At 36.7% G+C, this 22182-nt stretch overlaps 1 protein-coding gene across 2 annotated transcripts; it reads left to right on the top strand.

Annotated features, from left to right (window-relative positions):
• Nucleotides 1-3677: 3677 nt before the first annotated feature.
• Nucleotides 3678-19315, top strand: LOC104086905 (PTI1-like tyrosine-protein kinase 1). Of its 2 annotated transcripts, none has more exons than XM_009591255.4 (8): nucleotides 3678-3837; nucleotides 4945-5119; nucleotides 8514-8767; nucleotides 8862-8988; nucleotides 9088-9361; nucleotides 18297-18429; nucleotides 18537-18620; nucleotides 18828-19315. In XM_009591255.4, exons 2-8 carry the CDS (start codon nucleotides 5026-5028, stop codon nucleotides 18957-18959), a joined length of 1098 nt encoding a protein of 365 aa, XP_009589550.1. In that variant the 5' UTR covers nucleotides 3678-3837; nucleotides 4945-5025; the 3' UTR covers nucleotides 18960-19315. The 2 variants fall into 2 exon arrangements, with proteins under 2 accessions (XP_009589550.1, XP_009589549.1); XM_009591254.4 differs by lacking the exon at nucleotides 3678-3837 and adding an exon at nucleotides 3952-4146.
• Nucleotides 19316-22182: the final 2867 nt, after the last annotated feature.

Genomic DNA, 22182 nt, shown 5'->3' with positions numbered 1-22182 from the left:
AGTCGAGCCTTTAAATCATATCAAACAATGCTAAAAACACAAATTACACATCGATTCAAGCCCAATGAACTTCAAAGTTTCAAACTTCTATATCCGATGCCGAAACCTATCAAATCAAGTTCGATTGACCTCAAATTTTGCACACAAATCATAATTGACATTATGGACCTACTCCAACTTTAGGAATCGGAATCCGACCTCAATATCAAAAAGTCCACTCCCAGTCAAACTTCTCAAAAATCATCCTTTTTTCCAACTTTCGCCAATTAGTGCAAAAATGACCTACGGAGCTATAGGAATCGTCAAAACTCTATTTCAGAGTCGTCTTCACACAGTTTGAACTACGGTCAATTCCTATGACTCAAACCTACATTTTACGGACTATGTTTTCCATGTCACTCCGAAATCAAAACAAATCCTCCCGGCAAGTCACAAAACCCAAAAATGAATTAGAGGGAACAGTAAATAGGGGTTCAGGGCTAATTTCCTCAAAATGACCGGCCGGGTCGTTACATTTATACTCACCTTAAACAGTCAAAACAATACGAAATTTCAGCCAAGCACAACCCACAACTATCCTCAATAACACCACAATACTATAGTAGTTATATTCTCTTCTTGAATCAACTTTTGGTGTTCAAGTTGGCACGTAAACACTTATAGTTCGCCTTGAAAATCTAATATATATGAAGGAGGGACTGATTATTACCTTAATCAACAAGAACAACACAAAATTTGAGGTTACTTACCTTTGAAGAGCCCTTCAAAATAGTCATAAGACGAAAAACTATGATGTAGCAAGCACCACGACATTTCTAGCGTTGGATTCATGTTTTCATCTTAGGTTCTCACCCTAGAATCATGGAGGAACCATTGGAGAGCATTTAGGAATTGTTTTGGACCAGAAAAATGAGTTAAAAAGACGGAGAATTGACTTTAATACAAGCTGGAAGTTTTCCCGACTTTGTGGGTCCCATCGTTCTACTTGCGCAGTCTCGCAAAAATATGAATATCTCTCTACTCTGATATCATATCGACGAACGGTTAAATTCATTAGAAACTAGACTCAAAGACCTTCAATTTAATATATAATATGTCCCAAAAGACATCATAAAACGTATGAAATGTATTACTCAAAATGCTTCATTACAAGGTAAATCCTTGGTCGATTGTTTCCGCAACTTAAATCCGTTTTTTTCCAAACTTTATATTTCATATCGAAACATAATATATAGTCATATCATGACTTTAAACTCATTTAAATTATGATTAACAAGTCTCATATTCATCTTAACTTATGTAAGACTTTGGTAAACCTTTCTTATCCTTGTAAAAGGATTTCGTTCTTTTTGAGCTTACATTAGATAATCCTATAATGACAGTGATGTCTAAAATACGGGGTGTAATAACATGTCTCCTTTGAAACATTTGTCCCCGAATGATAACTCTTAAAGTCTTGTGAAAATGGGACATAGCATCATTAAATCACTCTATATACTTTCTAAGAGGATCTCGTTTTCAAGTTTACATCAATTGACTTACGACTTACTTTCATGTACAAAAACATGGGGTGTAACCTTGAGGAATGGTTCCACTAGCCGATGCTTAAGCTTCGAACCTCGTAGCTCGTAGTTGAACAAAACATATATAAATTGCATTTGTTGAATGCAACATATATTATAAGTTGGAAGAATGCGACAACAAATTGTACTATAACAACTTGTTTGGATGGTTGTTACCCATTGTATTGTATCGTATTATTACTTTAAATACGATGTTTGTTTTGATTGTTACTTAAATTTTATTGTATCGTATTGTTAAATGCGTCGTTACATAATGACGAAATGTGCCACTTTATGTAACGACCGATTTGTGTGGTTGCGTCGTTACCTTGTCTTTTTATCTCAATTTCAACGTTCATTATTATTAAATAATTTTATTTTATTATTTACTCTACTTTTTATATAGAAATTTTATCCCGTGCCATAATTTTTCTTTATAATATTACAAGTTTATTGTTCATATTGCTGGTATGTGATATCATGAAATGTTGGTAAACATACAATATATCCAAATATTGTATTTATCGAACGATACATATATATGAAGGAGGGACTGATTATTACCTTAATCAACAAGAACAACACAAAATTTGAGGTTACTTACCTTTGAAGAGCCCTTCAAAACAGTCACAAGACGAAGAATTATGATATAGCAAGTACCACGGGATTTCTAGCGTTGGATTCATGTTTTCATCTTAGGTTCTCACCTTAGAATCATGGAGGAACCATTGGAGAGCATTTAGAAATTGTTTTGGACCAGAAAAATGAGTTAAAAAGATGGAGAATTGACTTTAATACAAGCTGAAATTTTTCCCGACTTTGTGGGTCCCATCGTTCTACTTGCGCAGTCTCGCGAAAATGTGAATATCTCTCTACTCTGATATCATATCGACGAACGGTTAAATTCATTAGAAACTAGACTCAAAGACCTTCAATTTGGTATATAATATGTCCCAAAAGACATCATAAAACTTATGAAATGTATTACTCAAAAAGTTTCATTACAAGGTAAATCCTTGGTCGATTGTTTCCGCAACTTAAATCCGATTTTTTCCAAACTTTATATTTCATATCCAAACATAATATATAGTCATATCATGACTTTAAACTCATTTAAATTATGATTAACAAGTCTCATATTCATCTTAACTTACGTAAGACTTTGGTAAACCTTTCTTATCCTTGTAGAAGGATTTTGTTCTTTTTGAGCTTACATTAGATAATCTTATAATGACAGTGACGTCTAAAGTACGGGGTGTAACAACATGTCTCCTTTGAAATATTTGTCCCCGAATGATAACTCTTAAAGGCTTGCGAAAATGGGATGTAACATCATTAAATCACTCTATATACTTTCTAAGAGGATCTCGTTTTCAAGTTTACATCAATTGACTTACGACTTAATTTCACGTACAAAAACATGGGGTGTAATCTTGAGGAATGGTTCCACTAGCCGATGCTTAAGCGTCGACCCTCGTAGCTCGTAGTTGAACAAAACATATATAAATCGCATTTGTTGAATGCGACATATATTATAAGTTGGAAAAATGCGACAACAAATTGTACTATAACAGCTTGTTTGGATGGTTGTTACCCATTGTATTGTATCGTATTATTACTTTAAATACGATGTTTGTTTTGATTGTTACTTAAATTTTATTGTATCGTATCGTTAAATGCGTCGTTACACGTCGTTACATAACGACGAAATGTGCCACTTTATGTAACGACCGATTTGTGTGGTCGCGTCGTTACCTTGTCTTTTTATCTCAATCTCAACGTTCATTATTATTAAATAATTTTATTTTATCATTTACTCTACTTTTTATATAGTAATTTTATCCTGTGCCATAATTTTTTGTATAATATTATAAGTTTATTGTTCATATTGCTGGTATGTGATATCATGAAACGTTGGTAAATATGTAATTTATCCGAACATTATATTTATCGAATGATACAGTACAATACAATACAGTAAGATACGATATATTATCAAACATATATAACAACCATTCAAACAAAATGTAAATCCATTAATCCTATCGCGTCCACAATCACATTTTATGAATGCGGCGTATAAATTGTATTTGAGAAGATATATAAATAGCATTTGAGTATATTCTCCCCCGTTCGCTCGTTGCTTTGCTTACCTGTTCTTCGCCTTTATTTCCGATCATCCGAACCCCCAAAGAAAAGAAGAAATCAAAAACCCACAAACCCCTTTGCTCCTCTTTGTCTCTACAAAGCAACCAGAAGAGGAAAAAAGAATCAGGTAGATTCAAAAAAAAAGAATATATTACATTTAAAGGGAAAAAAAGAGAACAACTTTATGGTTTTTTAATGACTACTATTATTCTTATTATTATTATTCGGAATGAGTTGTGTTTTCTTCTTTAACCTTTTTTTCTCATTTTTCAATTGCTTTCAGTCTCTCTCTCTCTCTCTCTCTCCTTGTTTCATTTCTTGTTCCTTTTTGGGATCTGGGGTTTTCAAGATTTTGGTTTTGGTTGATTGTATAAGCTGCTTATTTTTGTTTGTTGGGATGGCTATGGATGATAATTTCCATAGGCAACGACTAGGGGTAAGATTTTGAGCGACTTCCTTTTTGAATATGTCAACTTGAGCCTCTGTTATGAAAAAAATAAAAACTTGAACCTTTGTTTTGTTGCAAAATTTTTAATGTTGATGTTTTTCTAATTTTCTTCATTTTAAAGAGATTTTATCTTATAATTTTGAATTTGAGAGGTTTGGTTGTATAGGAAATGGTATCTAGTCGCATTTGGCTATTTTCTTTTTGTGGATTCTATATTCAGTGCATTTCTTCCTCTCTTTCTCTCCTTGTTTCGTTTCCCCTTCTGCTGAATATAGGGAAATGTGGCCATATTAGGTGCTTCTGTGGAAGGAAATATTATTTGAAAGCATTAACATGTGATTCTGTATCTTTTACTAATAATAACATACTTTTTTTTTTCCTTTTTCTTTAGAGAAGGTATTAATAACCTGCTACTTTAGCTGAGAAAAATATGTTTTCTTGTTGGTGGGTTTATGCTTGTTTTCTGGTTCCTTCTGTTATTGGCATAAAATGTATATTAAGCTCCTTTAGATGTCATAGAGCAAGAATATAGCCTTGAAATGAAGATCATTCGACTTCGTCTTTGATGGTATCGGGTTAGCATTCGACTTCATCTTTGATTATAACGGGTTTTAGTTTTGGAATGTTTAATGGTATGAAGAGTTCCAAAGTAATTCAATAAAGAGATGGTATGCAGTTTTCGTATGGTAATATCTTGGAATCAAAAGGTTTATGTGTTATGGCATGCATGCTATGATAAAGTTGTATTAAGTACTGTGCTATTCTTAGGTTTGACTTACTTCACAGGCACATGCACCTCCTGGTTACTTTGTCCGCTTGGAGAACCGAAGGGCTAAAGACGATCTTTATTTGAGAAAGAGAGGAAGGATGAGAAGGTGGCTCTGCTGCACCTGCCAAGTCGAGGAGTCTGACCCATCGTATGAAAACGAGCTCCACAAAAGCCCCAAGAACAATGTTGACGGTATGTTGATATTTTTTGTGCTTATGCTACATCAGATGAAACAAAAGTTTATCTCCTTTTTCTTCTCTAAAATGGTCTTTTGGCTCATTTGTCCCATTTGATATTGCTAATAGTTGTAATCTTAAGATAACTATATCCCTTTCTGGGTTTAGAGGACAAATTTATAATACTCTGGAGATTCAGTCAGGCCTATGATTATCCCATGTTGTTGTTCTCTTTCCAGTGTCTTTAAAAGTAGTAAAAGCTGCTATGTACTGAGAGGTGTTTTCTGCAGTGGTGATGCCCGTTTGGTGGTCACTGGTCAGTCTCTTTATATCCAGTCTTGTGTTATAGGTTCTTTCTGAGCCATTATGTGATGTAAGTTTAAAGATTGGATTGAGGAATGCAAGCTCATCGACAAAGAGCCCATGCGGGACTTGTTCAGAACTATTGGAATGATTCAGTTACCATTCGATTCTACCGGGAGATTTTAACAATGAATACTGATATGGAATGGATACGGAAACATGGGAGAAGGGAGAAGAAATTTTAATTTTTTTAATAAGTAGAGGTATTATTAATATAAAGTCAGTAGCAAGCTGGCACCGAAACAAAGTACAACAAAGCTAGATAGGAATCCTTTAAAGCTGTAAGATGGTGAAGCTTGTGATGGAAAGTTCAACAAACCTTTGTTTTAGTTCCCAAGATATATCAATCGATGGTGAGGCTTGTGACAGAAAGTTCGAGAACAGAAGCGGTGACAGAAATGGAGAAGATAGAAGCTTCCAGCCACTGAAGTTGATGATGAAGATGAAGTAGACATTAGAAATGGCGTTTCTGATGGTGACTGATGATTATTAGTGAGAGTTGGGAATGATCTCTGACAGTGAAAACAACATTTTTTTGAGAAAGTAACATAGGTAGCTACAGTGAAAACAATTAAAGTTTCTCTTTTGCTGATGATTACAACCACATTGAAAGTATCTATCAGCCGCATGCAAGGATATTTTGATGCTTCCACGGTATGAAGAGGGAACGTACGATTTACAAGAGAAATTAAACCAAGCTGAATCATCCAGATGGGTTAGGAGGAATATGCTGAAAATTAGGCAGTTGGGGGTACAAAAAGCAGAAGTGGAAGAAGATTTATTAGAAAATTTTCTTGCACTGCCTTTGTGCTAATGGAATATAATTTGTTATCTTTCTCAAAAAAAAGATTTATTAGAAATTTTGTTGCGAATTGGGGGTAGGGAAATACCAAGATTAGTGCTCCCAACAAGAGTCCATCTTAAAAGTAGGAGTGAGAGGGAGGTTAAACTGCTGGAGTTTAATGTGAGCTTTGGGACAAATTCTAAAAGCAGGGAGAGAGGTGGGAGGTATTCAGAGAGTACCCAATAAAGCTCAAATTTTTATGCTGCAATGTGTAGGGTATTAATGATAGAGATAAGAGGAGGATGGTTAATCTGGGGATTAATAAATGGAATGCAAGTTTTGTATGCCTCATCGAAACCAAAATGAAAGATATGAACCATAATTGTAGTACGCAATTAGGGGATTCCAGATGGGGTGAGTGGGTGGAGATGAAATCTCAAGACAACAATGGGGGAATTGTAATTTTCTGGGATAAAAGGAATTGGAAATGCAATGATAAGCTTATGTTGGCACAATCAATTGCTGTCTTCATGGAATATAAATTCTGGATTCAATTATGTGTTCACTGGGGTGTTTGGACCCTGAGATAGAAGAGCTATGGAAAGAGGTTGCTGCCCTTTATAGTTTGGTTTCTGTTCCATTGGTTGTGGGTGGAGATTTTAATGGAACCCTGCTAGGTTACTCTTATTGCTTTTTGGTGCACCCATGAGGTTCCTTTATGTATAGAAGATTGAGTATTGTCCGTACAAAACCATGTCTCTTTGAAGATTTTCTATTTTTCGGTGTACTTCTATATGGGCGTTTGTTTAAACATTTAATAAACCTTAATTCTTTTATACCTAAAAAATGTCTGCCAGGCTAGTGGGTGGTTTGGACGATTACTCTGCTTAGTACTGCAAAAAGCAAAAAATATTTAACGTTGTACCCACTTTGTTGTGCTCTAATATGCCCCTGAGAGCATTTTACCTATTCATTAATATATACTCCCTCCGTTTCAATTTAGATGAGGTAGTTTGACTCGACACGGAGTTTAAGAAAAAAGAAGAAACTTTTGAAACTTGTGGTCTTAAAAGTTTTAAGGGGTAAAAGCTTTTGGGGCCATGACATTTGTGTGGTTGTAAAAGCTTCTCATTAATGGTAAAATGAAGAGTTTAAAGTTGAATTATTTTCAAATTTAGAAATGTGTCATTTATTTTGGAACAGACTAAAAAGGAAATTACCTCATCTAATTTGAAACGGAGTGTATATATATATATACACACACACATACATACATACATATTTGTACAAAATCCAGATAGTTGCTTGATTTTGCATTTCACTCAACTTCCTGGGAAGTATGATGGCAACGGGAAAGGAAATTCAATGCTTTCTGAAAAGAGGGAAACAATTATTCAGAGCCCATTGTCAGCTTCAGTTCCTTGCTGCTTCTGCTGAGTCTTCTCTAGATAGGCTTAGGGCTACACTTGTTGAGACTTGTTAATGTGTTTTTTTTTTGGGGGTTTGATCATTGATAAAATACTTTTGTTGATACTAATCATATTTTTCCAGGGCCTTTGTATGTTTATGTTGTATGCTCTGAAATATTCACTACTATTGTTGGGAAAAGCTTAATTGGTGCTCCAAGTAGAAAAAGGGTAAAAGAGTCTAGCTGGTACCACAACTAGAAAAAGGTCTAGTTGGTACAACAACCTAGCTAGGATTCTTCCTAACTGTTCTTATAACAAAAAATAAAAAAATAAAAAATCCAGTGAAATCACACAAGTGGGATATGGGGTAATGTGTAAGCAAACCTTACCCCTACCTTATGATGATAGAGAGGTTGTTTCCGATAGACCCTCGGCTCAAGAACAATGAAAAGGAAGCAATAAACAAATAATAACAACAACAAGGTAATAGGACAACGGAAGCAAATGGCACAACGTGTAATAACAAAGATCTAGGAATACGAAAATACAAGAACAACTATGGTAAGACTAAAAGCTCATGAATTTGTCTGAGCATATATAATAAGACTAAAATCCTGCTAACTTTTTTCCTATTACATTTAGCTATCAGGTATGCATATTAGACCAATAAAAAAAAAGGGTTTATATGTGTCTGCCAACTGAATTCGTAGAGCACACATTGAATGTGGAGGATAATTCCTTGCAATTTTGCTAGTCCATTTATCTCATATATACTTGTGACTTGTGAGATGAGTCCTACTGTTACAATGGGCCAGGTTATAGGTTTTAATCTGTTCCTTGGATATACACATTAGGATATCAGAAAGGGTCAAAAGCATCAGTTCCTGCCAAGGCTGAAGTGCAAAAAGCAATACCAACTATAGAGGTCCCTGCATTGTCTTTGGATGAACTGAAAGAGGAAACTGACAATTTTGGATCGAAGGCATTAATTGGTGAAGGATCTTATGGAAGAGTATACTATGCTAATCTAAACAATGGCAAAGCCGTGGCTGTGAAAAAGCTTGATGTTTCATCTGAGCCTGAGACTAATGTTGACTTCCTGAGCCAGGTAACTGTATTGTCTTAATGTAATTTTTCGTTACTGCTTCCATGTCCTGTCATACACAGACCCCACTGATCTTTATTTTCTTTTTCCTCTTAAGATCTCTATGGTTTCAAGATTGAAGCATGAAAATCTGGTTGATTTGCTTGGTTACTGTGTGGAAGGGAACCTTCGTGTATTAGCTTATGAGTTCGCAACAATGGGTTCCTTGCATGATATTCTGCATGGTATAAGAATGTATCATTTGAATGAGATGGAAATTTATTAGATTGATGAAAAGGTGAATATATGATATATATGCTTTGTGATTGTATTTATACTTGCAGGCAGGAAAGGAGTACAAGGTGCACAACCTGGACCTACACTTGATTGGATGCAACGGGTAAAAATTGCTGTTGATGCTGCAAGGGGCCTTGAGTATTTGCATGAGAGGGTCCAGCCTCCAATAATACACAGGGATATCAGATCAAGCAATGTCCTTCTCTTTGAAGACTACAAAGCAAAAATTGCTGATTTTAATCTGTTAAATCAGTCTCCTGACATGGCTGCTCGTCTTCATTCTACACGAGTTTTGGGAACATTTGGTTATCACGCACCAGAGTAATGTCTTGCACCTTACTCTTCTTTGACTAATCTTTACCTAGCGAAATTGTCCTGTCTTCTTACATGGCAGTACACGTAGTTTAGTTTCTACTTTTTTTGTATTTTTGAATAATTCGGATCTCATTGTTTCCTGCAACATGCTACTGAATTTTGTATTCTCTTAAGGTATCTGGATTAAGTTTCTTTCCGGATAGGCATATCCTGGACCAGAAAAATCCAATTTAAATGCGAAAATGGATAACAAAGTAGTAGGAATGAGTGTTATCTGTAGGAATATGAGGGCGAAACACGACGGCAAAGATTATATGTTTTGTATCTTTAGCTAAGCATTTGAAACTGTAGTTCTGAGAGAGGAAAACCCATAAGACTTCAGTTTGCTTTCGATATACATTCCTATATATGCACATAGACACACACACACAGTATGTGTTAATTATGAGGGAGGTCTTGACGTCAAGATGCATTTGTTAGAAATTACAAGAACAACAACAATATACCCTGTGTAGTCCCAAAAGTGGGGTCTGGGGAGGGTAGAGTGTACGCAGACCTTACCCCTACCTTAAAAAAGGCAGAGAGGCTGTTTCCGGTAGACCCTCGGCTAAGGAAAGATAAATGGAAGGGACATTTGTTAGAAATTATAGATTGAATTTATTCTGGCAAAAGTTTTCAGGAATAAGGGTATGGGTCAAAGCGTAGTCATGCTACGGTTTATATCTCTTATTTGAAATAAATCAAGGGCTCATTATGATGTTGTTCTCCAAGTTATCGTCTTTTCAGTCTCAATCTTCGTTCTTGACAGTATCCATGAAATGTTAAATAAGGAGAGTACTACTGTATATACTAAGTTATGTAGTGGTATCCGGACATGCTATTTCTCACCTTAGACCATGAGTCCATGAAAGTTCGGAACTACATGTACACTTCACAAAACTCTATGTTAAATGTTTAATCAGGGATATGCAACTGTCATTTGTTGTAAACTTATAGGCATTAACATGCAGTGTCCTAAAAGGAACCTTAGTGTATTGTCAATTTAAGAACTTATGTGGCTTGATGTAAGCACCAAGAATTGTGGAACGAGAATATGCTGAGATAACGAACGCAATAACAACAAAGCTTCAGTCCCAAACAAGTCAGAGTCGGCTATATGAATCCTCGTTGACCATGTTTCTACATTTAAATTCATCTCAAGCAAACATTATTCTAAATAAAAAAAGAGAGGTAATGGAAGTTCCCCATATTGCTACTGGCATAAAAAAACTCTACAAGGGCTAAAAGACTCCTAAAAGGCATAGGACCAAAAGTAAACGCACTAACATGACTAAAACATTATTCCAACTAATTGGTATTGCCAATATAGATCATTTTTGCCATCGTGTCTTATCTTTGCTAAGCTTGCAACTCCGAGAGACTATAGGTCTTTTGAAATAAGTTCCTACATGTCGTTGCATCTAGAGGTCAGTGTTGGACGGGACCAAACCATCTCAAGCGACCTTCTCTCATTTTATTTTCAATATGTGCTACTTGCACCTTCTAGCAAATGTGAATGTTTTAATCTTATGTTATCTTGTTTGACTGCATATCCATTTTAATATTTCTGCAACACTCATCTTGTGGATGTGTTGAATTTTATATGTCCGAATACACACCGAAAGTTAGTCAACTTGACCCTCGTACTACGAACTACGTCACATAAAGTGAAACGGAGGGAGTACTTATCTGAAAACCCTTAGGCTCTATAGTGTTTTTCAATAATTCAAGCTTTTAGTTGTCGGCCTTGCAGGTTTCGTCAATTAGCACAACTTTGTCAGCAAATAGCATACACCATGAGCCATCATCTTGTATTGTGTTGGTTAGCTCCTCTATAGCTATGGTAAACGAGAACGAGCTCAATGTTGGGGAAACTTCTTTGTATCTCTTACGATTGTTCTCATGCTAGTGACGGGCCCTTCATACATGCTCGTTGTAGTATTTATTGATTCAATATTAAATGTTTTCTTCTCCAATACCTACCAAAAGACCTTTTTGGTACTTCTTCATATGATTTCTCCATGTCAACGAACACCATGTGTAGATGTTTCTTCCCCTCGCAATAAGTTTCTGTCGATCTGCCTAGCAAGAATATAGCCTCTATAAAGAATATAGCCTCTATTGTTTTTGAAAGCTCTAGCATTTCTTTCTTCCCATAAAACCCATCAAAAGGCGACAAGAATAAGGAAGAGAGCAGGTCACTAGGAAACTAACTGGCCTTGGAAAGTGATTTGGAGGAACAAAGCTCCGGTTAAGGTAGCATGCTTTCCATAGGTTGCTACTTGGAGGCTTTGCACTTTAATAGATGCTATTTATGTGAAGAAGAGATGGAAACTATGGACCATCTTCTCTTGCATTGTAGTTTTGCTAGGGAATGTTGGGAACTACTTTTCAGTATATGTGGTATATAATGGATCATGCAAAGTGTTAAGGCTTTATTAGAGAGTTGGCATCATCAGATGACACATAAAACATACAAGCAGATTTGGAGTACCATACCTGTGTATATTTTGGATTTTCTGGCTAGAGAGAAATAGAGCTCGCTTTGATGAATAGAGAGATCATACTGTTAGAGTTAGAAGCAAGTGTTTGCATAATCTGTTTATTTGGTGTAAGAGTAGTCTGATTGATAGTATTATATTGACTTCTTAGAGTTACTAGGGAAATGTTGTAATCGACTGTACAGTTATTCCCAGAAATCTCTTGTAACTTTCTAGTACATCTTGGTACGTTATTAATAAACCTTTACCTTATAAAGAAAGGCGATAAGAATAGAATTCCAGGCACCAAGAGAAGATTTAGTCTTGTTTTTTCTTCGCATTCATGTAGAAAATCCAAAGTAGTTCTTGGCATGTAGAGAATATGCCCAAAATGTTGAGGATGAAATTTCACACTTTTGATTATCTCCTTTGTTCTTATAAATTGGAAATTGAAATTTGGGTACTGTTTCTCCCCTCCTCGGGCATTCTACCACTTCTTAGTACATCATTAAATAGCTTGGTAAGCCATCCTTACTCAAACCTTTCCAAGACACTTCTAAACCTCCATGGGGACCACATGTTTTTCTAGTCTTCATATTTTTTATGGTAGCCTTTATTTCTTTTTGTTGGGATGAGGCGTGTATTAGGCGCATGTGGCATACGTACTTCCATAAACTCTTGAACGAAGATAGGGATAGGATCATTGAGCTTGGGATGTTAGAGGACTCGGAAAGCCAGCGTGATTTCGGGTTTTGTAGACGTATTAAGGTTGAGGAGGTTATGCGGAAGATCAGTAGGGGTAGGGCGATCAGACCAAACGAGATTCCGGTAGATTTTTGACAGAACGTGGGCCGAGCAGGCTTGGGGTGGCTTACTGATTTGTTTAATATTATTTTTAGGACGAAGAGGATGCCAGAAGAGTGGAGGCGGAGTTGATAGTCCCGTTGTACAAGAACAAGGGTGATATCCAGAATTGCAATAACTATAGGGGTATCAATCTGTTGAGTCACACCATGAAAGTTTGGGAGAGGGTGGTGGAGAGGAGGGTAAGAAGGAGTGTGTCTATTTCGGAGAACCAATTTGTTTTCATGCCATGACGGTCGACTACAGAAGCCATTCATCTAATAAGGAGGTTGATGGAACAGTATAGGGAGAGGAAGAAGGAGTTGCATATGGTGTTTATTGACTTAGAAAAAGCCCACGATAAAGTCCCTAGGGAGGTTTTATGGAGATGTTTGGAAATTAGCGGTGTTCCGGTAGCGTACATCAGGGTGATTAAGGACATGTACGATGGAGCTAAGACTCGGGTGCGGATTGTGGGAGGTGACTCGGACTATTTTCCTGTGGAGATAGGGTTGCATCAAGGATCAGCTCTTAGTCCATTTTTATTTGCCCTGGCGATGGATGTGTTGACGCGACACATTTAAGGAGAGGTGTCATGGTGTATGTTATTTGCAGATGACATAGTGTTGATTGATGAGACGCGTTGTGGGGTTAATGCTAGGCTAGAGATATGGAGACAGACCATGGAATCTAAAGGTTTCAAGTTGAGCAGGACGAATATTGAGTACTTGGAGTGTAAGTTTAGTGTTGGGGCCCAGGAAGCAGAAATGGACGTGAAGTTGGATACACAAGTCATTTCCAGGAGAGAATTTCAAATATCTTGGGTCTATGATTCAGGGTAGCGGGGAGATAGACGAGGATGTCGCACACTGTATTGGAGCGGGATGGATGAAATAGAGGCTCGCTTATGGTGTTTTGTGTGACAAGAATGTGTCACCTAGACTTAAGGGTAAGTTCTATAAAGCGGTAGTTAGACCGGCCATGTTGTATGGAGTCGAGTGTTGGCTAGTCAAGAAATCTCATGTTCAGAAATTGAAAGTAACGGAAATGAGGATGTTAAGATGGATGTGTGGATATGCCAGGAGAGATAAGATTAGGAACGAGTATATTAGGGACAAGATGGGTGTGACTCCTATAGAAGATAAGTTGTGGGAATCGAGGCTGAGATGGTTCGGGCATGTGAAGAGGAGAGACCCTGATGCTCCGGTTAGGAGGTGTGAGAGGTTGACCATGGCGGGCCAGAGGAGGGGTAGAGAGAGGCCTAAAAAGTATTGGGGTGAGGTGTTTAGGCAGGACATGACGCTTCTTCAGCTTACCGAGGACATGACCCTCGATAGGAGGGTGTGGAGGTGGATGATTAGGGTTGTGGGTTGACAGATAGTCTAGAGTTTCGTCTAGGCATCCTACTAGTACTAGTCTTGTATTTTGCTATGCCTAGCCCCTTGCTAATTCACATTGTGTCGTTATTTCTAGCAAGACTGCATCTATTTTTATAGTGTCGTAGTCTTAGATATATGGTGTTGCACGTATCTCCGTTTGCACCCATGTCTAATTACCTGGTTGTTGCTACTGTCTGTTTATTGCTTCATTTTCACTTCCTTTGACCCGAGGGTCTTTCAGAAATAACCTCTCTACCTTCATTAGGTAGGGGTAAGGTCTGTGTATACTTTACCCTCCCCAGACCCCACTTGTGGGATTTCACTGGGCTTGTTGTTGTCATTGTCGTTTATTTCTGTTGGCCTGGTAAAGTTTCCATTGTGCTCAGATGTATTGAGATTCAAGATGTTATTCTCGTGATTTTAGTTTAACAGTTGATCAAAATAGCCTCTCCATCTCTCCGTGATGATGAGATGAAGAATAAGCAAGTAAAAGAAAGGTTCTAGTTTTTGAAATAATTTTTTAACTTACTGGCATATATATATGCTACACCTTGAAAGGCCAATTGAGGCACCGATTTTCTAGGTTTTCCCAACCTTTTCTAAGACTTCATAGAGGTTGATTAAGGATTTCTTTCATCTTATGAAGACTAACCATAGAGGTCTACTTGAGCCAAACAAAAGTTTTGAAAGAAGATACCTCACAAATAAGCGAATTCTGGCTTGTGAAAGATGATAATTTTTTTTGGAAATTGAAAAAAAGAAATCACTTTGGAAATGTACTCTGGATTGGCCTAATTTTCGCGGACGGTCTATTTTAGGTGCTGTCAGGAAATTATGTCCAACTTAAACGTTTGGACATGAATTGGTTGATATTTGAAAAAAAAGTATTTGAAGTTAAGTGGAAAAAGGCATTTGGAAGTTAAAGTTGTGTTTGGGCATGAAAACAGAGTTGAGGTTTTGTTAATGAAAAATTGACAAGAATTGAATGACTCTTAAAACCTGTTTTTGAAATTCCATATTTCAAGTTTGAAGTTGAAATAATGAGCCAATTTGCTAACAAACACTTATCCAATTATTTCAATTTTTTTATAGTAGTTATGTCACCTAAACAGAGGAAAAAAGCATTTAGGTTACGTCATATTTAAGGAAGAAGGTCTAATGTAAATTCTTTATAGTGATGGAACTTCAGCTCCCAAAATGATTCGTCTTTTATAATGTAAGATTTATTGTTGTAAGACAGCAGAATCTGGAAAGAGTACATCCAAAGTCACAAAGTATGTAATGAACACTGAACAGATAAAGTCCAGCATAGCATCTGGCTCTAACAAATTTGTCGCTGCCATGTTGTAAGCAAGAATATACATTTGTGTTTAAGCTTAAGAACTGAATCATTCTTGTCTTAAAAAATTCCAGCGTTTCTTTCTTTCCATATAATCCAGAAAATGGTGGCAGGAATGGTGTTCCAAGTAGCAATGAGTGATTTTGGAATTCCTTTCCTATTCCAAGCGATCAGGAGTTACAAAAACGTTCTAGGCATGTACCATTTGATACCTAGGATGTTGAAAACCAGATTCCAAAGTCGACAGGGAAACTTTGCAGTGAAGGAAGAGATGATGAACAATCTTCCTCTTCTTCCTTGCAGAGGCTGCATCGGTTACATAACCGGAAGCCTCTCTTTTGCATGTTGTCTAAGGTGAGACATTTGCTGTTTGCCGCTATCCAAGTGCAACATTTCACTTTATAAAGGGCCTTGTTCCCAAATTGTTTTTCGAGGCCAGACGATGGGAGAAGCCGAAGAGCAAGAGAAAGAATAGTAGCAGCTTTTTACAGAGAAACACCTTTGGGATGGAAGTTCCATTCTAAGTGATCCGAATTAGAGCCAAAGGATGGGAGATTATGAAATAACTGAAGCATCATAGTATAACTATCAAGTTCCCAATCATTAATATTCCTTCTAAAAGGGATGCTCCAGTCTAGATTTTGCCTGAGCTCGGAAATGGTGGCATCAGGGAGAGTGGTGCAACTTTAGAGGGACGGGAAATCGAATTTCAAAGGGGTATGGCCCAACCAAGAGTTGCCAAAACCTGATCTTTCTTCCATTCCCTACCTGTAATGTAGCATGTTCTCTAAAAGAATCCCACAGAGATGATATGTTCTTCCATAAACTTAGGCCAATATTCTTGGTTGACTAAGGACTAGCCAGACCATACTAGACCATACTTGACACTGATCAGGTGCCTCCAAAGGGCATATTCTTCCGTACTAAACCTCCATAAGCATTTGCACAACAAACTCTTGTTATGCGCACTCATATTTCTGACTCCAAGCCCAAGGCCTCTAATTTGCTTATGAAGTGTAACAATTTCCTACTTTACAAGGTTGAAGGATTTTTTCTCCTTGTTTCCTTGCCCAAGGAAATTCCTAGGAAGCTTATCAAGTTTTTCAGGAATAGAAGAGGGCCATGGTGTAAGTGGGCAAAGTATCCGACACTGTTGATGAGAAATAATCTAGCCCTCAAGGAAAGATATTTTCTTTCCCAATCGGAAAGTTTCTTCTCGCATTTTCAAGGATTCCATCCCAAATAGAGATAGAGAAGACTTAACACCAAAAGGGAGGCCTAGATAAGTAGTTGGCATGGTTCCAATATTGCATCCCAAAAAGTCTGTAGCATAAGAATATTTGAAACATCATTCACTGGAAGTAGATTGCTCTTAGAAAAATTAATACATAGCCCTAAGATAGCCTCAAATGCATTAAGAATGACTCTTCAAAAAAGAATCTGAGAGACGGGGGACCTCGCAATAAATAAGAGTATTGTCTAAGAAAAGAGTATGAGAGATGTCCAATTGGATAGTATCTCTCCAATGGAAGGTGAGAACCTTGTAAGCCATCTGTGTTGTATCGCGGCACTGAACATGATGCTAAGTCCTTCCATAACCGGGATGAAAGGAAATGGAGAAAGAGAATCCCCTTGCCTTAACCTCTATGAGAGGGAAAGAAACCTTGCGGTGAGCCATTAATAAAAATGGAGAAACGTACTGGAGATATACTTAAAGAAATCCAACTAATCCACCTTTGGCTAAAACACAGATCCTTAAATAAAGAGAGGAGAAATTTCCAGTTAACATGATCAAATGCTTTCTCAATCTCCAATTTGCAAAGTAAACCTGGCATGTCTTGTTTTATCTTGGAATCAAGATATTCGTTATCAATAAAGGAAACCTCCATAATTTTTCCGGCCTTTAATGAAATCCGTTGAGAGGAGACCAGTTCCCAAAATTCTTCTTTAATCTTCCTGCCAGAACTTTCAATAAAATCTTTTAGAAACGTACTAAAGTCGCCCCCTTCCTTTGCTCCTATTTTCTTGGGGATGAGAGCAATGGAAGTGGCATTTAAGCTTCTAACAAAATATTCTTGCTCGTGAAAGTGATTCGAAGCATTTAGAAGATCAAAGCATTCAACTTCCAAAATGATTGTTTTGTTGTTCCACATGGTAGATTTGGTAGTATTGTGTGTTCCGCGAGCCTAGTAATATCCCTTAGGCAATGGAATTATACGAAATTTGCTATGCTCTTACCAAAATGCTACTACTAGACTTAGTTTGGTCTAGTGGTAAGAGCGCAACACGTGATGTGTGAGTTAGGCGCATGTCACCCGTTTGAACCTTGCTGCAAACAAAAGCTTGGTACTTAAGTGGAGAAGAGTAGAGGGCTGACTCATTATTCCCCGAGTTTCGAACAGTTCGCCGCTGACAATCAGGGATTTCTCTTTATAAAAAAATGCTACTAAACCTTGCCGAGATTTGTGGTGGAATGTTCGGATATGCTTTTGTGCATAATACGCATAAGCCGACAAGCATAAAGATTCTTTAACAAGTTTTTATTTTTTCATCTTTCTATAGAAATGCCAGGTTTATTAGGTTTTGTTCTATGACAATGCCTGAATTTTGAAGCTTGTTATTTAAGGAGGTTTGCTTCGTAACAATAGTTGTCTACTAAGATACCTAAAGTTTTGGTACAGAGCTTAATGACTGATATGAGATTTTAATTTGTTGCTCATTGTGTCATATTCTATTTTACCAAGTTGAGATCTATGTTATTATGTTACATTCTTTCTGCTGCTTATTAGTGGCAAATTCTTCAGACGTTTGTTGTTTTGAGGAGTTTTATCTCAACCCAACTTTCAAAAAAATGTTTACAGATACGCAATGACAGGACAATTGACACAAAAGAGTGATGTGTATAGCTTTGGGGTGGTTCTTCTTGAACTTTTGACGGGAAGAAAACCTGTAGATCATACGATGCCTCGTGGACAACAGAGTTTGGTTACTTGGGTGAGCAATTTGCACGAAATGACATGTTTAGTTTCTTGTATTTCTTCTCATTTTGTTTTGGTAACAATTATTTTCTATGCTTGATTATATATTTGTAATGCTTGTAGGCTACTCCGAGGCTAAGTGAAGATAAGGTTAAGCAATGCGTCGATCCAAAGTTGAAAGACGTTCCTGCAAAAGGAGTTGCTAAGGTTTCTCCCCTTCCCCTTTCTGACGTCATTCTTTTTTCTTTTTTTCTTGTTTGTTGGTAAAAGCTTCCTCTACCTTCAGTGAAAGAAAAAGTAAGAAAGGAAAAAGATGTAAATAAGATACTTAGCAACCTATTCCCCAACACCCAAAAGATAATAAAAGTCTCTAACGAGTCTAGTGGTAATTTTTTTCTTGTTTGCTTAATTCAGTTGGCAGCTGTTGCAGCACTGTGCGTGCAATATGAGGCTGAGTTCCGTCCTAATATGAGTATTGTTGTCAAAGCTCTTCAACCACTGTTAAAGGCACCTGCTCCTGCTCCTGCTCCTGCTCCTGAGTCATAGGGGCTCTAGTTTCATTTGCTCATATCATATACAGTTTGACAGCTGATTGCACAGTTTGAGTTTGATTACGCGAGGATTTCTGATTTCTTTTCACTTGGATAAAAATCATGTTTTCATTTTTCCGCTCTCCTGTCTCTGGTTTGTTTAGCCTATTGCGGTGTCTTTTTAAAGTATGGGAGTTCTTTCGAGGGTTACTCAAAAACTGGGTTAGGTTACTTGTTGATTTTTTTCCTTTTCCTCGTTTTGGTGGTATATCCTCATATCAATTTGTGTATTATAATTTATTTTATGGATTGGATGAACATCTGGTATGCTACTATGTTTTAAGTAATGTCAAGGTTGCAAACATTGTTGCACCATTGTCCCCATATTATTACTGTCTTCTCTCTATTAATTTCACACTTAAGAAATCCATTAGGATCTTTTGCTTCTTTTTCTCCAAAATAAGAAAATTTAAACTAATTCGTCCAAAATAAACCCAGATCACTAAATTAAATTATTTTAGACCGTATGAAGTATCCAAAGCATGGCGTGACAGTTAATGAAACTGAAATTTTGTTAAGAAAAATTAAGAGCAAAGAACTTGAAAGGGATTATGGGAGATGAGTGATCAAATCAAGAAGAGGCTGACCATCATATATCGTCCAAATGAGATTTCTCTTTGCCAGGATAGATCAATTTCCAAGGATTTCTAGTCAACCTTTTTCCTATAAAGCACAAAAAGTCCATTTGTCGTGTATCATATCTAGTCAAATAAACTATTTTGAAATAGATTTTACTTATCTATACTACTTTTGGTACTTATTTACCCTAAATATTGAGTTTAACTTAATTACAAGTTAGATATAGTATAATTTACCTTTCATATATAGAGCAATGTATTGGATCCCAATCTTCCCCATTTTCTTGCCTTTGCTTTTTGTTCTCAAATTTCCATTGCTCTGCCACTTTCTTGTAGCTTCAAGTCAAAATCTGTCCATAGGTATTTAGGGGACATATAAAGCGGTCGATTATAAACAGTAGGTATATAGACTCAAGTTGTTACAATAAGCAAACAACTAGATCTGTAGATCAACAGGGGACAATAAGCACCCTCTTCATGGAAGATTTAGTTTAATACCAAGTACAAAGAGCAGCAACACATGCATTTTACTTCATAAAACTCATTTTAAAATCCAAAAACGAGATTGTTAAGAAAAATCAAAAGAGAAATTTTGATATAATACAATATCATAGTTCAAAATCCCAAAACAATCGACTTCACAGTTCAATAGCACGAAAGATCAATGTCACATTTAATAACTCGAAACATAAACTTGGAATATATAAGGCTAGAGATGAATGAGTGTAAAGTTGTGTTGATTCTATTACGATGAATTCCTCTTTAAACAGTTGGTTAGCATATAAATTACAGAATTAAAGCTAGGGTAAAGGAAATATATTAAATTATAGAGCTACATTCATAATCCTAACATACTATAATCAATAAAACAGTTCCGCCGAGCAGATGGAACAAACAATAATCGACCATAGGTTTATTATAGAACTTAGGTCGTTACAGCTACGGTAATTGAAAATACAGCGCCTCCAATTACATATAGCAACAACACATACATTTCGCTTCAAATAACTCGTTCTTTAAACCCAAAATCAGACATCTAAGAAAAAGTAAAAAATAAATTTAAGTTACCTGAAAATTATTAAAATCGGAAAAACTATGCAGTGTTGGGGTCTAATATAGACACGAGAGAGTCAATCATGACCAACTTTTGATCTGAAATCAACGTTTGGTATACCGAAACTGACCTGGTGAAGTTCTTGAGGGGGAAGTGTGCGTGTGTTGTATGTTGTGTGTGTGGGGGGGGGGGAGGGGGAGGGGAAAGGCTTGGTTCGTCATTGGAAGTGTGTGTGTGTTGTGTGTGTTTGGGGGGGGGGGGGAGGGATAATATTTCTAACTTCAATAGCTAATCCCCAAGTTTTGATAATGTTAAATTGGCCCCCGATAATCCCTTAAGCCATTAAACCATATGCTAGCAATTTTTTGGTCAAAAAATAAGTAATAAAATCACTCATTTTTCATGAAAATATCCAAACACACCCTTAAGTTTTCAGCTATGTCAATATAATTCCAATTAAGGTCTTGATACATCAGTTGTATAGAACTACCCACATGTCACAACTTCTATTTTCTACAGGAGAAACAACCTAAAAGTTAATTCCCCCGGACAATTAATCAAAGTGAAAACAATAATCACCAAGCAAGTAATATAAATTCAATTTGCTTATTTGTTTCTTCATTTTTCTTTTTAGGCTTTTGGTTTAATATAATAATTCAATCCAAACGTGAAACTAAAATTTTCCAGATCTTAAACTCAGTCTAGTATAATGGCTTCTTTCTTTATTCAGAGCAAGGTAAACACGATGATAGTAGAGTTGCAGGTCCTTTAATATTTTCCTAAAAGTGATATGCCTAATTGTTTACCCGAAAAACGGATAGAGTTGAATTTATACGTAGTTCTAAGGGTACATGGTATAATTTGACACAAATCGTAAAGGTAAGTAGAAATATGTTGAATATTAATTGTAAAGAATGAAATACGAACCGCATTGAATGGAGAATGATTTATGAACAAGCAAGATGAATCAATGCATAAAGCTTACAAAAGGATAATCTCTGAGAATATCAGTAATCTCTGAATATGAGAATGTATGAATGCCTTAATCTTTGATCCCCCTCCAGAAATAGTAGCCATCCCTCTTATAGTGGAGGGATCATACTTTAGATATAACTAAAAATATATAGTGGGGATCCCATGATAGATTAGCTTTTTCCTAATTCCCGCCGAGATTCTCTCCCGTAGTGCGGCCGTAACGGCTCTTGTTCTTGGCTCGATCTTGATCGGATTTGGTATTGGTCGATTTCCAGATTTAGAGCTCGATATTAACTCTAGGCTTGGTATCGACTTGGGCTAGATATTGGTCGGTCTCTGGCTCTTAAGCTCGATGACACCGCTTCACATCATAATTCGATTTGAACTCGAGCTCGGTAATGACTTCGAGCTCGATATTCGATCGGTCCCAGAAATTTGAGCTCGGTACCATGGCTTCAGATCTTATCTAGATATTATGAAGATGACCTTCGGTCCATTATGTTACAATCTTGACTAATCATACGAAGGTCGAAACTGGTTTTGACCGTATACAGATAGTCCCCTCGTTTCTC

Source organism: Nicotiana tomentosiformis, chromosome 9 (genome assembly GCF_000390325.3).
Source record: "Nicotiana tomentosiformis chromosome 9, ASM39032v3, whole genome shotgun sequence".
Taxonomy (NCBI): Eukaryota; Viridiplantae; Streptophyta; class Magnoliopsida; order Solanales; family Solanaceae; genus Nicotiana; species Nicotiana tomentosiformis.
This window is presented reverse-complemented; position numbering and strand designations above follow the sequence as displayed.

What these genes read in the sequence shown, in the direction of transcription:
- LOC104086905 (XM_009591254.4), top strand. Translation starts at nt 4,108, where the DNA reads ATGGCTATGGATGATAATTTCCATAGGCAACGACTAGGG. An exon ending in AACAGAGTTTGGTTACTTGG is followed by an intron (nt 18,430 to 18,536) that starts GTGAGCAATTTG and finishes TAATGCTTGTAG; the next exon opens with GCTACTCCGAGGCTAAGTGA. An exon ending in CTGCAAAAGGAGTTGCTAAG is followed by an intron (nt 18,621 to 18,827) that starts GTTTCTCCCCTT and finishes TGCTTAATTCAG; the next exon opens with TTGGCAGCTGTTGCAGCACT.